Raw genomic sequence first — 15,480 nt, forward strand, 5'->3', positions numbered from 1 at the left:
TTGCGCCTACCAGCTCACAGCTCTTTATCTGCTCGTATTTTCAACTTTGGTAAGATAAACCTCATAACCTTATAACTTTCCGTACAATAGATGAGAAAGATTATTTACATGTAGTTTAATATGTGACTGATTTTGTATTTTCCTCACTTTTTCCTTCGACTACGTGAGTAGCCCAATCGTAGTTCGTTATTGTCAGTGTGGTGTATTGGCATACGGTGATTGGTTGGCGGGCCCGTACACGGCGGACAATGATGTGGTCATTGGCTCTCGCTCGCTAGACCGGCAGCCATTGAAATTTCGTCTTTTCCAAGGTGCCAACTTTGAGCAAATCACACGTTATGTTCCCTGGCGATTGTGTTGAGGGGTCCCCCAATAAGCCATGTACACTCTACAGACTGAGAATATGACATTATTGATTTTAAGCACTCAGAATTAGGGGGACAAAATGAAAGATAATCGGGGACTACAAAACGGTAGTGGATGTAAAAGGGAAAATTTGTGGTTCATTCCCGTGACATCCCATCCAAACCGTACATGTGGGACTGAACTATCTAATCTAGGTTGTTTTGTGTTGCACTTGCAGCGACTCCTTTGTGATACTGTTACTGATAGTGATACCAAGCAATCTCCAAAGCATTTTAATATTCAACCATCGATCTAGACATTATCTTAATAAATATTTGAGACCGTTAATGTTTAAAGATGTGAGTTTGCAATTCATATTTTGAGTTTGCAATTGCATTTTAAAATTTGAGTTTTTGTGATCTTGAATATGATTTTTTAAAATATTTATTCTGGCTTTTTCTGCATTTCTGGGTTCACTCTGTCAGTGTCTGACACAGTCTAGACCAAAAATTTCTGTCTCTTTCGTTCGTTAGCCTCTTATTTGGGAAGGGCGGTGGGCCGGGTCACTCGATGTGACTTCCGGACCGCATGCATGACCGTTACCAAAATCGCAGAAAAAGGGGTCAATTTCAAGCAATGTCAATTATCTTTTTATGAATATATTTGTAGATCTAGGGCATGTAATTTTTAAATAGCATTTTCAAGAATACTTCAGTTGGTGAGGGGGGGGGGATGCTATGTGTATATTTTGGCATGATGGTAACATTCTAACTTTGTTTATGAATGACTAATGTAACAACATTTAGAACTGATGCTAAGTGTAAATTAATTGATATTACTGGAGGGGTATTGCCAACAAATTTAGGGTGCCTTCAAGTGACACTTTTTCACCCTAGAAACACAGTTTTCAAAGACGTTTAGTTTAAAACAGGGTTGCGTTCAAACTATTTTTTGTCGGTCATAAACACAAACATTTAAAAAAAAACGCAAACGTGAAATGCTAAAAGAGATGTGTTTTGCATCGTGATTCTGCAGAATCATGGTCGCTAAAAATTGCTTGAACGAACAGAGATCTCAATCATGATTCTATAACGTCGTTATCGTGACCTTCTCCCGGTTTCGCCGACAGTCGACCGTATTAAAACAAATTCAGATTTATGCAGCAAAATTAACCTATACTTCCTAGGTCGAACTGCACATTGTGATGAGCAGTGGCTGGGCTTGAAATGAGCGAGAATCAGCGTTGATGAAAAATCGCTTGAACGCTCTCCCGCAGTAATCATGTTTTTAACAGCGTTTTGATTTGTGATTCATGTTTGTGATTCTAGCTTCAAAAAATTGCTTGAATGCACCCTAAGATTCTTTGTAAGCCTTTCAGGGTAGAAGCTATGACCTTTCACCTTTGACCTCCTACAGCTAGATAATGGAGTCCTCGGACGGTCAGACAAGCAGTAACCAGACTGAATCTCAGATACACCATGAGCAATACTGGGACAGACAGATGGATACCATCAGTAACTTGAAACATGTAAGTAACCGTCATAATAATAATATTATGATGTAGTGTCTATAAGAAAGGCAGCAACAACAACCATTCGCCTCACCCAGGGTGCTACAAGAATTTTTTTCACCACTTGCCCTGTCGGGCAAGTGGGTTTTCAATTTACTTGCCCAAACAATATTTCCACTTGCCCAAAACTTTAAAGCGAAAAAGGACTCGAGGTTAAAGCATTTATTATCTCGTAATGATAAGTTAGTGTTTTAGATAGCAAATTAATGCACATACATGTACAGTGTAACTGTACTGAATAATAACCTAATATGTCAAAGAAAATGGTCAACAAAGGATGGTTGAAGGTTTAAAAAACGCATTTTATTGATTCTCCATAAATAATCAGATTCACATGAATCTCGGCAAGGTAGAATGGTTCAAGCAGGTTTAAGTTTTTAATATTCAGTCATGTAAAAAAGCATAATGACCCTGTTGTAAAAAATATGATACAAACATGTCATTAATGGTAGCCACATGTACCATGGTGCAACATCACATGTGTGTCTGTGCAAGCCGCTGTCATTTGGAAACGTAGGCTAATTTTCAGCTGTTAATAATTTGGGTCAACTCTTCCATCAAGAAACGTCATGTAAATAATGGGTAATCAACTATTTTAAATAAAGTACGGACATTTTTATTTCATCATTCACTGCTATAAATATCATGCCAAAATTTGTAAATTCTTACTAAATAATAATATTGAAGATATTTTACGATAAATCTCGGATAAGTATGCGAAAACTAGACTAAACAACGTCGCTAAAACCATGAAAACAAAACAACAACGGCTTATATTCTGGGGGTCTCGATACTATTATCAAAATGACTCGCTCGGTCGGATCTTGAGACCGCAGTAATAAATTGAAAACGAGACAAAAACATTCATCTGATTTATATGAGCAGCGAGTTTTAAATAATATGTTCACAATCATTAACAGTCATTATGAATAAATATCAAACATTTGACTTTTTGTACTTACTAGAAAATCCCTGTTGTTTATTCCATTCCGATTCGCACGTGTTCATTTCCCTAGAATAATGACGTCATATTTGGCGTGATTCAACCAATCGGCAATCAGAGAATAGCAAAGGCCTGTCGGTGCGACCTGCAGAGCTAGAGAGAGAGAGCGCGAATAAGCTCGCAGCTGGTACGATCGCGCTAGTTGTCTCTAGCTAGCTCACGGCCGGCCGTGCGTGGAGGCGGAGCGGCATTCATGGCTTGAAGTGTCACTGTTGCATGCGCGCTGAGCTAGCTGAGCTGGCTAGCTGTCTGTGAAGTTTTTTCGAAATCGGAACGATCGCTTTTTTGCTTCTGGATTTTGACGACGGGTAAGAAGTTGACGGGTGAATGGTAGAGTTCTTGGACACTAGGAAATTACTGTAAAAGTATCACTTGCCCGAATCGGGCAAGTGATAATTTGATTTACTTGCCCGACGGCTCAATTTGGTTGCCCCGGGACGTCGGGCAAGCGGGTTTGTCGCGCCCTGCCTCACCACACAAGTGTTGGGTACTCAGATTTGGTTAGCCGCTGAAGCCTCGAAACCCTTACCCATTTTTAAGGCTCATTTGAGGGGATTTTCCTCAAAGTAAAGCCCATTTTTTGCAACTTTCGCAATTTTCAATTTCAGGAAGTTCAGGAAGGATCACATAACAGTTTAGGATTTTTCAGCATCAAGTTGTGTGTAATGATATGATTCTAGAGGAAAATACTGTTTTTTCTGTTTGCTGTTTTCTTTGATAAGTACTATTAAAATAGTTACACCTAACCATTTTTGTGTATTTACATCCATGTTATATTATTACCTTTTCACAGAGTGATTTCAAGAAGGCTCAGGAACTTCCTCTGGCCAGGATCAAAAAGATTATGAAGCTGGATGAAGATGTGAAGGTACAGTATGCATGAGATAATGATAATAAATACAGCATTGTTATGCGCCATCGATCTAGTAATTGATTCTGAGGCGCAAAGGGATAGAATTAGAAATGAAAAACAAATATGCATAATATAGATGTAATCCAAATGATTCTAGGAAAACATGACCACAGAACCTTAACAGCGAAACTAGTCAAACTACTCCTCCTTCTAACTATTTTTGTCTCAGGATATTTGTCTCAAGGGGGGGGGGGGTGTATTTTGGGTATTTATCAGGGGTTGAGGATAGTCCTTATGGTGGTAGTCGGGGTGTGGGGTGGAAGTCCTGATATGGATTTATTCACATACTCTGTTTGCTAGTCCTCAGTCATTTGTTGTATAGAATAGTGTAAGAAAGGGTAATATATGAGCTCTTCTGCGCAGTATACATGAGAACTGTACAAGAAATCATTGTTATTGCTATTTTGTTTCATTTATATCAATTATTGCAGGGCCCCCCAAGTGCAACATTGTTTTACTCACTATTGGGGTTACCCTGGGTAAATAAAACAAAATAAAGAAATAAAGAAATGAAATAAATAAATAAATATGTATAATTCCACAACACAATCACAACATTTCCCCATGTGAAACATAATCTGATTGAGGTCCAATGTGCCATGATCTCGGCCCCCCACTCCGGGAACTGATGGGACCGCATGCGTGTTCCCAAAATCTCTGGCTCGTAACAAAGAAAAAGATCTATCCGTATTGACTTTACACACCGGACTTACAATGTATGCTGAAAAGGGGGGGGGGGGGGTGCTGGGAACATGCATATGCGTACCCTAAATAACACTGAGTGGGGGGGGGGGGAGGGGGGGCTTTGATAAACTTACTGAGACATTATTAACCAATTGTATTCCCATATCTTTTTCTTGTATAGATGATAAGTGCTGAAGCCCCTGTATTATTTGCCAAGGCTGCGGAGATCTTCATCACAGAACTCTCCCTCAGAGCATGGCTCCATACAGAAGAGAATAAGAGGAGAACACTTCAGGTTTGTCAAGTTAGATCTTTCTCTTTAGATCATTCTTCGTCAGTTTGGAGCCAGAAAGGCATCAACTCATGTAATTTAACACAGAGTTAATGCCCTGGCCTTCTGGCGCTGAAGAGACGTCATGCAATAGTGAAAGTCCACAGGGCAGTAGCAGAATTTGTACTCTGTTAGCTGATACAGTGATGTCTAGTCAAAATAGGATAGTTGCACACTGATTGTATTCAAATTGTACATGTGATAATTGAAAACAAAATCAAACTTATTATACAAATAATACACAGCAGTGAGGGCATTAGTAAGAATTACCCACACAAGGTACCTTTGGAACAGTCTAACACGCCCTAGGGTGTTTGGACTGTTTTGAAGGTACCGAGTGTGGGTAATTTTACTTACACCCGAACAAAATGATGTGTATTTTTTGTTTTATAAGATTATGTTTTATTTGTTATATAAAAGGATATTTTATAACATGATTTTACTAATGACCGGTTATGATGATTGGATAATGACCGATCATTATCCAAATTACGCGTTAGGCAAAATACATGCCTGGTCACGTGTACGCTTTCAACCAATCATTTGATTAGGATCCACGTCATCATCTTATAACCAGCAATAACTCACACCTTGCTTCAAGTACCTTGTGTAATATTAGGCTGCTGGGCTATGATCAGGGTAATAATGTTGTAACGTTGAGGCCTGACGGACATGTGCACTATTTTAGAAGCCATCACTATTATTTATGATTAATATTAGGGCTGTGCACAACAGTGTAATGAGGTACCCGAGTACACTCCCAGGCTCACAGGCGAATACTCGAGTATTCGGACGCCATGTTTTTTTATAATTTTTTTGAATTTTTTTGATTTTTTTTGATTTTTTTTTAATTTTTTAATTTTGGATTTTTTTCCTTTTTTTTTTTTTTGCCACTACCATACCACTCGGCAGTTTCTCAAGTCCCTCGCGCAGCTCGCTGAAAACGCATGCAACTTTACTTTGAGTTGCAGTTGAAGGCGCCGATTTAATAAGAATAATAACTGTAAACAATGCTGTTTTAAAAACCAAAGATGGCAGAATAATCCATTTTCCTCCAAGTCCAAACAGAAATCTGGACATTTGGTCCCAGTTTCTGAAAGGTGAGTTTGACAGTGCTTGAGTTTGGAAACATTTTTACCGACAGTACCATGCCAGCGGATGCTGCTCTCCCTGGCACGGGTAAGCGTGGGCCTGGACATTTTTTTTTTTTTGCGGCCGAATATTCGGGTACAAGAAATCGTACCCGAGTAGTTGTCAACCGTGCGGGTACTCGAGCATTCGACTACTCGTCGCAGCCTTAATTAATATAAATAAACTTTTTGTACTTTTTTCCACAGAGGAATGATATCGCCATGGCAATCACCAAGTACGATCAGTTTGATTTCTTGATTGACATTGTACCCAGAGATGAACTTAAACCACCAAAAAGATCAGTAAGTTAACATCTTCTTGTTGTAAAAAAATCTTTTGAGATAAAGATTGCGTGCTCGATCTTGTAACATTTTGTTATTATATTCTCTTGATTTTTGTTTCCCTTTGTTTAAGTTTTGCCGTATGATTTCATTTGACATTATTTGACTCATAGTTTTCTTTGCAATTTATACTTTTAAATTATATTCCATTTAATTGGTGATAAATGTTGTTCATTAAAATGAATCCTATTACATTGTCTTGTTAGCATAATTACTCTGAAATTATTGCTTGTTTGCAAGTTATCAAAAATGTTGAGATAATTTTATCATCATCATCATCATCAACTTCAGGTGGCGCTGTAAAGCGCTGCTGGGGTCTTCACGAGAGCACGCCATGCAACTCTTTCACCTGCCATTTGTGTTGCACCTTTCATTGCTTGTCCAGACACTTTCTTGATATCATCAGTCCAAGATATTGGTGGACGACCTCTACCCTGTTTTCCTTCGACTGCTCCTTGCAGTATTTGCTTCTCAACACCTTCAGATCTCCAAACAATGTGCCCAAAATAGTTTAGTTTTCTTTCCATGTTTCCCCTTCTGATGGTCGAGTCTGTTCCAATCTTTTCCAGGACCCACAATTTTATACATTTCTAAAAATTAAATGAAACCTAATACAGGTACCTATGCGCTATACATCAGAATCAAATGCTTTTCTACCAGTGGAGAATGTTTGTGTACTAGCGCATGCTATACATTGACTTCAGTGGGAGTTTCCTTACTTGGATGTTTGATTTATTTAGGATGGTCAGCTGCAGCAGACGGCCATACCAGCTGACCAGGTCCAGTATTACTTCAGCGTGCCTCAACAAGGCCAGAACCAAGCGGCTAGTAATCTTCAGGTCCAGAACCCCGCCCCTTTAGTCACCGCAGCTAATACACGTACCTCCCGAAAGGTCTATTTCCCCTAATGTGAATTGTATTGATTAATCTATTTAGGATGGTCAGCTGCAGCAGACGGCCATACCGGCAGATCAGGTCCAGTATTACTTCAGTGTGCCTCAACAAGGCCAGAACCAAGCGGCTAGCACTCTTCAGGTCCAGAACCCCGCCCCTGTCGTCACCGCTGCTAGTGCTAACACTGTACAGCAGCCGACCGCTCAGGCCGCCGGGCAGATCGTGACCTCTCAGCCACAAGTACAGGTTAGTATGAGGTCTGAATCCGTAGACTACTGAATGTCATAATTCCCAATGACTTCAAATAGGAACATCCCGGTTCCAGTAGAAAATAGGTTTTAGTTATTGGTTTTCGTAACATGAGTTTACTCAACTCCTATGCAGACATAATGCAATAGATCTCCTAAACACACACAACAGAAAATTTTGCGGCAAAACAGTGAATGAATGATGAGAGGCAAGTGCGCTACTCTCTTGTAGTTCTTTTGGAATTACCAAAACAATGTAGTAAGGTCCACATTCCACAAGAAGTCCTGGCAGCTGCAGAGGGAGGGTTCCTGGTTCCATATGTTGCAGGTACAGAAATGGGAAGTACCATTTCATTTTTTGATGCGGTTTACCATCTTATGTCTGCATGGGCTCTGAGTTTTAACCCAACGTGTGGTTTAACGTGTGCAGTGGAATATAGACCTCTCTGTGTGATCTAATCTCTGTAAGATTCTACCCTTTTGTCAAGTACACATTCAAGCACATACACAGGATCACTCTCTCATCACCATCATCTTCACAAAGATCCTAAGTAGAACTTAACTCTAAGTTGGACTTAAACATTATGGAGAGCCATTTGTAGCCTTAAAATAAAATATATTCAAAAGCAAAATTTCAAGTATTTTAGATTTTTCATAAATTCCACATCAAGAAAACAAAATCTCCTTGATAATAGAAAATATGAATGATTTGAATCAACATTTTATGCCTTTTAAAATAACTTTTACAAAATATTTTCAAAGATGCTAACGGCTTTCCATAATTGTTAAGTCCAACTTAGGAGATTTGTGAAATACCCCCCGTTCAACCTTAATTAGTGCATTTCCTTTCGTTAGATTCCTATCTTTTGCAGGATCACACACAGACATACTTTTCCCCATTTTTCCATCTGCCCAAAACTCTTCAAACTGTTGTGTACTCATTACCATTTCAAGAATAGGGGAAAATGGAATATTTTGCTTCAGGAAATGTCCAATGTATGAATGAAAGATGGTGCAGCATGACAGTTGGTAGCATGTTTCTCTGCCACAGACAAGTAGTTAAGGGGGGTGTTTCACAAAGATCTTAAGTTGAACTTATCTCTAAGTTGGACTTAACAATTATGGAAAGCCATTACATCTTTGAAAATATTTTTTACAAGTTATTTTAAAAGGCATAAAATCATTTATATTTTCTTTTATCAAGGAGATTTTATGTTCTTGATGTGGAATTAATAAAGAGTCTAAAATACATGAATTTCCGCTTTCTCATATATTTTTTTTAAGGCTACAAATGGCTCTCCATAATTTTTAAGTTCGATTTGGGATCTTTGTGAAACGCCCCCCAGGTAGACATTGGAACCTGCGTATTTAAAGGTTCATTCCCCTCACCATTTTGGATCCTGGTAACACACTCCACTTTCAAATCTACATCGCAGAGTGTTGAATAAAGCCCATGCATGTTCTCCTTGGGGGAAATGGTATTCAGTAGAATCTTTGAAAATGGAATTTCAACAGAATCTCATGACTCATTCATTTCTTCATTTTTCCTCTCCAAACCTCTCACACCCTACTTCTGCTCCCAACTGCTGCTTATACCTGTATTATATTCAATCAACTCGTTATTGACATCTATCACATTGGCTGTGCTCTTCCTGATTTTCCTGTGACTCTTAAAATGGCATTGATTCCCCTTCTTTGGTTTGCTTCCTATTGAGATGCATGATTCCCCTTCCTGCTCCCTCCCCCAATCATTCTGTCTTGGCCTCCTGCATGGTGTCTTATGTTTCTCCTATCGCTTTCCTCATGGATAAATCAATGGCTGTCTGTACGATGCATGCTAACACCCCACCTCTGTGCTTCCTGTCGCTACCCCCTTGCTTCACCTCTGTCGCCTTACCCTCCTGTGCGTTGTTCATTTTCATGTGCCCCATCTCCTCACACCTTGGCCCACTGTTCTCCCATTTGCTGTGCCAACTGCTCCATGCATGTACCCCTTTGCTGGGTTAATTGGCCACCTTCCATGGACACTCCCTATCTCCTTTACTTGTTTGTTGTGTCATGTGGCCCTCGACATGCATGTGTTTGCGGTGGTGTGTTGGCCCTACCATGCTTCTTCTGTACCCCTTTACTGTGTTGTGTTGCCCCACCATGCACCCTCCGTACCCCATCATGCACCCTCTGTACCCCATCATGCACCCTCCATACCCCGCCATGCACCCTCCATACCCCGCCATGCACCCTCCATACTCCACCATGCACCCTCTATACCCCATACCATGCTCCCTCTGTACCCCCACCATGCACCCTCCGTACCCCATCATGCACCCTCCATACCCCCACCATGTACCCTCCATACCCCATCATACCCCATCATGCACCCTCCATACCCCACCTTGCACCCTCCATACCACATCATGCACCCTCTGTTCCCCACCATGCACCCTCCATACCCCACCATGCCCCCTACATTCCCTTACCATGCTCCTCTGAACCCATTACTACTACAGTTTATCACCGTCGGTGGTAACCAAGCTGGGACCGGAAGTACCCAGCAGCAGCAACTGCTTCAGTCTCTGCAGCAGGTAAGTTCACAGGGACCACGCCCGGTACATATCCCATCGGCCTCACCCACACGGAAGCTAGCCAATGGTGACATCACGCTGGCTAGGCCCTGCGCCTTCCACCCAACAGAGGAGATGCCGTTTTATTAACCATTTCAGTTTAGGGTATTGCCATGTATTGTACATATAAAATGCCACCTGTAAAGTCTTTGTAGGTTTTTAAAGAGGATATCCCCCATTAATTTCATCATACCCTCAGTTCAGAAAGTCTGATTAAATTGCCTCTTTTTCACTCATTGACTTGATGCTTTCACTTATGAGGAGTACGCATATTCCAAAAAAAAATCTGCCTATTTCTATCAAGAATGATATGATGTCCCCCCCCCCCCCCCCTAGGAAAAATAATGGGGAGATGTCCCCCCCCCCCCCATGATTTTTTCTAGGGTGGGACATTATATCATTTTTGATAGAAATAGGCACATTTTTTTTTTGAATATGCGTACTCCTCATAAGTGAAATCATCAAGTCGATAGCTAGTTTTAAAGTCAACAACTTCGGATTTTCAAAGCTTTAGATTTCAAGTTTTTAGAGAGCTGTTACTCCTCTGACAGACTCTAATGATAAATAGCATAACTTTGATATTATTGTAATCTATGGCTAATAGTTTTTCTTTGATATATAATTCATTCTTTTCATTTTTCACTTCCAACAGGGTCTTTAATGGAATAGTTTTTTGTTTGGTCTGTATAGATAAAATAGATTTAACTTGGTAAGTCAAGTTAAAGGTATAGACCAGTTCTGGTCATGCGATTGGATTGTGAAAGAAACGTTGTGGAATTGATCAGCAAAGGTTGATCATCTAGCATATAAGTATTGGTGTGTACTGCAAGATTCTGGAATCATCAAAATGAAGATGTATATGGGACTCTGCGATATCTATCCAGTCCGGATAGATATAATAATTTACCAAATATATCAATTAGTAGGCGGTTTCCAGGCAAAATTAGTATCATTAGGTATTAGTTCAAACATATTCTTTCACATGATTGTTAATAAGAGCTTCCATTTCATTTTTTGAGAGGGGGCGCTTCCAAAACTGGTCTACCGGTATACCTTTAACTGAGATTTCTCTGTGTTTAGATCCAGACTGGAACTGATGGACAGACAACCCTGATCAACGCACAAGGACAGGTCATCCCCATTCAGCTTCCGGCAGGTACCAATCTACAACAGGTCGTAGCCAATGCTAGTGGAGATAACCAACAGGTAAATACCATTAGGCCTAAAAAAAATTGTAAAAAAGATGTTGTATTGCCCTTTGCAACTGACCTGGAAATCTTGAAATCTACGGTCTGATTTTCTTTTCCACTGTTTTTTAGAGAGAAAAAATGTATCATAGCATTCAAAACTGAAAAATATCAACTCAAAGAGGGAGAATGCTGTGAGCTTTTAGTGACTTTAAACATGGGTAACATTACACCTTTTCTTTGGTTGTTCAGATTCAGTTCGGTGGTAACCAGATACAGTACGTAAGACAGGGCAGCACCGGGACTCAACAACCAACGGCTGGACAAGAATTCATCACTCAACTATCTGGAGGACAGGTTAGTCATAGGGTTTTATATACCAGATGGAGAGAGAGAGAGAGAGAGAGAGAGATAGAGAGAGAGAGAGAGATATATATATATATATATATGTAGATAGAGAGAGAGAGAGAGGGTAGGGGAAGGGGAGGGTGAAGGTGGAAAGGGAAGGGGTGAGGGCGGAGGGCATGATGAGGGTAGAGCTGAAGGGAGAAGAGAAAGAGGAGAGGAAAATACATTTGGAGTGATTGAGAGTGAAAATGGGTCATAAGAGGGAGAGGGCCGAGAACAAGTAGAAAGCAAACGACCAACAAACAAAATTGTCAAGTTAATGATGGCAGACTTATATGAACTCCTACAATATTTGTTTTGATTGTGTTCTGTCTGCTTGACGATATCAGATACATTTGCTTTGATGTATGTAGTAATTTCAGATTACTGCTAGAGATTCTGCTTAATATTTCTGACACTGGCACTGATTGACTCTTTTTCCCCACAGATCTTCCAGATCCAGCAGGTTCCTGGCCAGACCCAGGCAGGAGGATTGGGACAGCAGGTGTTCCTTCAACAAGCCATGCCTGAAGCGGTGGCAACCAGCTCAGAGCAACAGTGAATGAACACTGAGCCTTGGACACCATGTAAATGAACTGAGTTATGCGTTAGGGAAGAGAGACACGAATGAGTATTGCTTGTGATGAGAATTACAGGCAATGTGGTGCTAGGATCTCTTCAGATGTCCTGCCAGCGGTGCCTGAAGCGGTAGCAACCAGCTCGGAGCAACAGTGAATGGACACTTAGCCTGGGACACCTGGGACACAAAACTTGTCATCAGTGACAAATGACAGTTGTTGTTGTTATAAGCTACTAAAATCCTTGCTTCTGATTGGTTATCAGCAGATTTGTCACTGATATTTGTCATTGAAAAAAGGCTTTGTGAAACGGGTCCTGTACTCGGATGCCTTGGGGTATCTATTATAAGTACATACCCAGTCGGATGCTGTCATTATCTGTGCATAAATAGCATGTGAACACAGGTACAAGGAGACTGACTGCAATGTCTCCTAGTGGACTGGAGAGGGAGCACTGTATTCAATACAGAGCCATCTATACACAGAGTTTGGCAAACCAGGTTCGAGTTGGAACCAATATGGCGACAACTGCTTTGTTGGGAAAGCACAAAACAAAAGAATATACGCCATGTTGTGACCCAGTGAAACCAAGTTGACCACACTCTGTGTATAGATGGCTGGCTCGATAGCAATTGAATGCTAGGACTGACACGATGGTGGTTTAATGTAAAACACTTAAATACATTAATTTTACACAAATGTAACAGTTTTTATTATATTTTTAAAAATTACTGTGTTAAGACATTAATGACATGAAACTGAAATAGAGATTACAGTTGCAGTTTGGTTATGGGATATGCTGTCCTAGCTTAGATGTTGCTACCCAGAGAAAATGAATAATCATTAGATCAAAAATTCATGAGATGAAAACAAAATAGCAAAGTGAGGACTGCTGTGTATAAAAACTACTTTTTCTACAAAAAATCTCAAGATAGCTCTTGTGAAAAAATAGTACATGTAGTTTGTACTTGGTAAGTAAATGTTAAAAGTTTGTACTGCTTGAAAATAAAATAAAGGTTAACTACAAAATTAATGCAGATGAGAATAACTTTAGTGGATATGTCATAGCATTCTTCCTGAAGTATTATGGAATCAATGTGCCAAATATTTTACATTCTGTCCACATTTTTAAAATAATTTAAAAATGAAGTGTTGATAAAATGTCAAAGGCTTTTTTGGTTCTCTGTCATTGCCAGTTGACAAGTTTACCTTTATCCTAATCAGTTCCATGGGCAGATATTACAAATTAAATTTCATTAATGCATCTTGCAGGTTTGCAGGGATGAATTCAGGCCCTGGCGAGTCATTTTCAGACCATAGTTTAGGCTTTTTTTGTGTACAAAATAGCTCATTCTAGGTGATTTTCAGGCCCTCTGACCAATTTTAACTGGTATCCCTGAGGTTTGACTTTAAACTATTAAATGCTTGTTGTTCTTCAAGGTCTTTAAGGGCAATAGCTAGAGAGAGTTCATAATTTGTATGCCTCAAAGACAATTATTGAAGATTTTAATTCCGAAAGGAGCTAAATCCCTTTTTTTAACTTCGGAGAAAAAAAAAATTGTTTACCAGATGTTGTACAGGCATCTATGGAAAAGTGATATTAGAAGGTGCATTTTTCATAATTGTTTCCAAATTTCTGGTAAATCTTTTTGTTAAAAGGGAACAATGTTCTGATATCAATTACTAAATTTTCCTCAAAATTGGATTTAGCTCCTTTTGGAATAAAACTTTTCAATTGTGAACTCATAAGCTTTGATGAGAACAAGGTGTACAGGTATATAGCAAGTTCAAGTGGTGGTCAGACTTAGTAGATGAGAGATAAAGAGAAGAAAGAGCGCCGAAAGAAGACAAGAAAATTACATGTTGAGGCCTTGAGGGGTCAGTGAACACAAGACGTAACTCCATTTTGGCCATTGTGACAAATAGTGGTTTATGTGTCACTGAGCACTTGGGACTTAAGGAGTTAAGTCTATGTTTCACTAGCCATCGACTTCAATGGGGTGTTGGGTGGACTTAAGTCTTTGTGTTTCCTGGAAAGCCCACATTTTTCTGAACATTTTGATATCAAATACTCATATAGGCAAAATATGGAGTTACGTCTTTGTGTCACTGAACCCCAGTTGTATTGTCCCAAGGGAATAGATGGCTGTAAAATATATTTCTTTTGTGTGAAAGGGCTCTATGTACAATTATTGAAATCTGATATGAAGCCATCTTTATTCTTCATTTTATAAATAAAGATAACATTTGTACAAGGAAGTTCCATTTGACATGTCCTGACTTATAAGCGTGGCTACTGAAGTTTATATTTTTACAGATTTGTATGATGCAGATGATGATTGGTGGTGATTGCAATGAATGTCGTTTTGACAATGATGAGAGTGAGTATGATGATAATTTACGGTAGAGATATTGGGGGTAATGATAATTACCAATGATAACGGTGATTACCACCGATTAATGATTTTACTAGTAATGTTGTTGACCCGTAGCAGTGGTAATGACGATGATGACAGTTCTGATGATAATGACGATGATGATGAAAGGATGATGATGTTGAAGATGATAGTGATGTTGTTGGTGCTAGTGTCTTTTTTATGGTAATGTTGATGATACATGTATATCCAAAGCAATGGTGATATACAGTCTGTAGGAATGATGATGTTGGTGATTTACTTGATATTGATATTGGTAAGTTAGTATTACATAGCAATGATGGTGACGATGGTGATGGTGATCGTAACCTCCACACCGCCATGATAATGACTATATCGTATCAACTTCAATATACAAAATCACAACCGTCATTCACTACAATCATTGCTATCATCATCACCATTTGGCCTGAACAAAAAAAGAAGTTGTATTGTCATTTAGGTGCCTAAACATGGGTCGGTCGGTGGGATTTCCCCCCCCCCCCCCCCCTTTTTTTTTTTATACTCCCTCTTTGGGCTGGAATTTCTCAGTTTTTATTGCTTTAATCCTTTTTTTCTTCTCTAAAAAAAGGTTTTAAAAAAACTTTTAAAAAGCCGACCGTGGATTTCAAGATTTTTGGGTCTGTCGCAAAGGGCAATACGACATTTTATTTTGTGGGCCTGATCAACATAGTTATCATCATCATCGCTATCGTCATCATTATCACCATCGTCGCTGTCATCATCATCTTCATCATCATTATCTCCACCACCTCTACTATCACCAACATCTCTAATATCATCACCACCACTAGCATAATCTTCATCACTAT

General features: G+C 39.5%; 1 protein-coding gene across 2 annotated transcripts in view; it reads left to right on the top strand.

Annotated features, from left to right (window-relative positions):
• Positions 1-12,790, top strand: part of LOC589551 (nuclear transcription factor Y subunit gamma) — a 12,870-nt gene extending 80 nt beyond the window's left edge. Inside the window, exons 1-10 of one of the 2 annotated variants that reach the window (XM_030983056.1) lie at positions 1-49; positions 1,762-1,873; positions 3,712-3,786; positions 4,697-4,810; positions 6,184-6,279; positions 7,255-7,458; positions 9,968-10,042; positions 11,162-11,287; positions 11,521-11,625; positions 12,104-12,790. The exon at positions 1-49 is cut by the window's left edge and continues 80 nt beyond it. In XM_030983056.1, the coding sequence (XP_030838916.1) occupies positions 1,769-1,873; positions 3,712-3,786; positions 4,697-4,810; positions 6,184-6,279; positions 7,255-7,458; positions 9,968-10,042; positions 11,162-11,287; positions 11,521-11,625; positions 12,104-12,217 (1,014 nt within the window). In that variant the 5' untranslated portion in view covers positions 1-49; positions 1,762-1,768 and the 3' untranslated portion in view covers positions 12,218-12,790. The remainder of the gene's footprint in view (positions 50-1,761; positions 1,874-3,711; positions 3,787-4,696; positions 4,811-6,183; positions 6,280-7,254; positions 7,459-9,967; positions 10,043-11,161; positions 11,288-11,520; positions 11,626-12,103) is intronic. The other variant, XM_030983057.1, reaches the window with a different exon arrangement.
• Positions 12,791-15,480: the final 2,690 nt, after the last annotated feature.

This window comes from Strongylocentrotus purpuratus, unplaced genomic scaffold (assembly GCF_000002235.5).
Source record: "Strongylocentrotus purpuratus isolate Spur 01 unplaced genomic scaffold, Spur_5.0 spur5_scaffold_13, whole genome shotgun sequence".
NCBI classification, from domain to species: domain Eukaryota; kingdom Metazoa; phylum Echinodermata; class Echinoidea; order Camarodonta; family Strongylocentrotidae; genus Strongylocentrotus; species Strongylocentrotus purpuratus.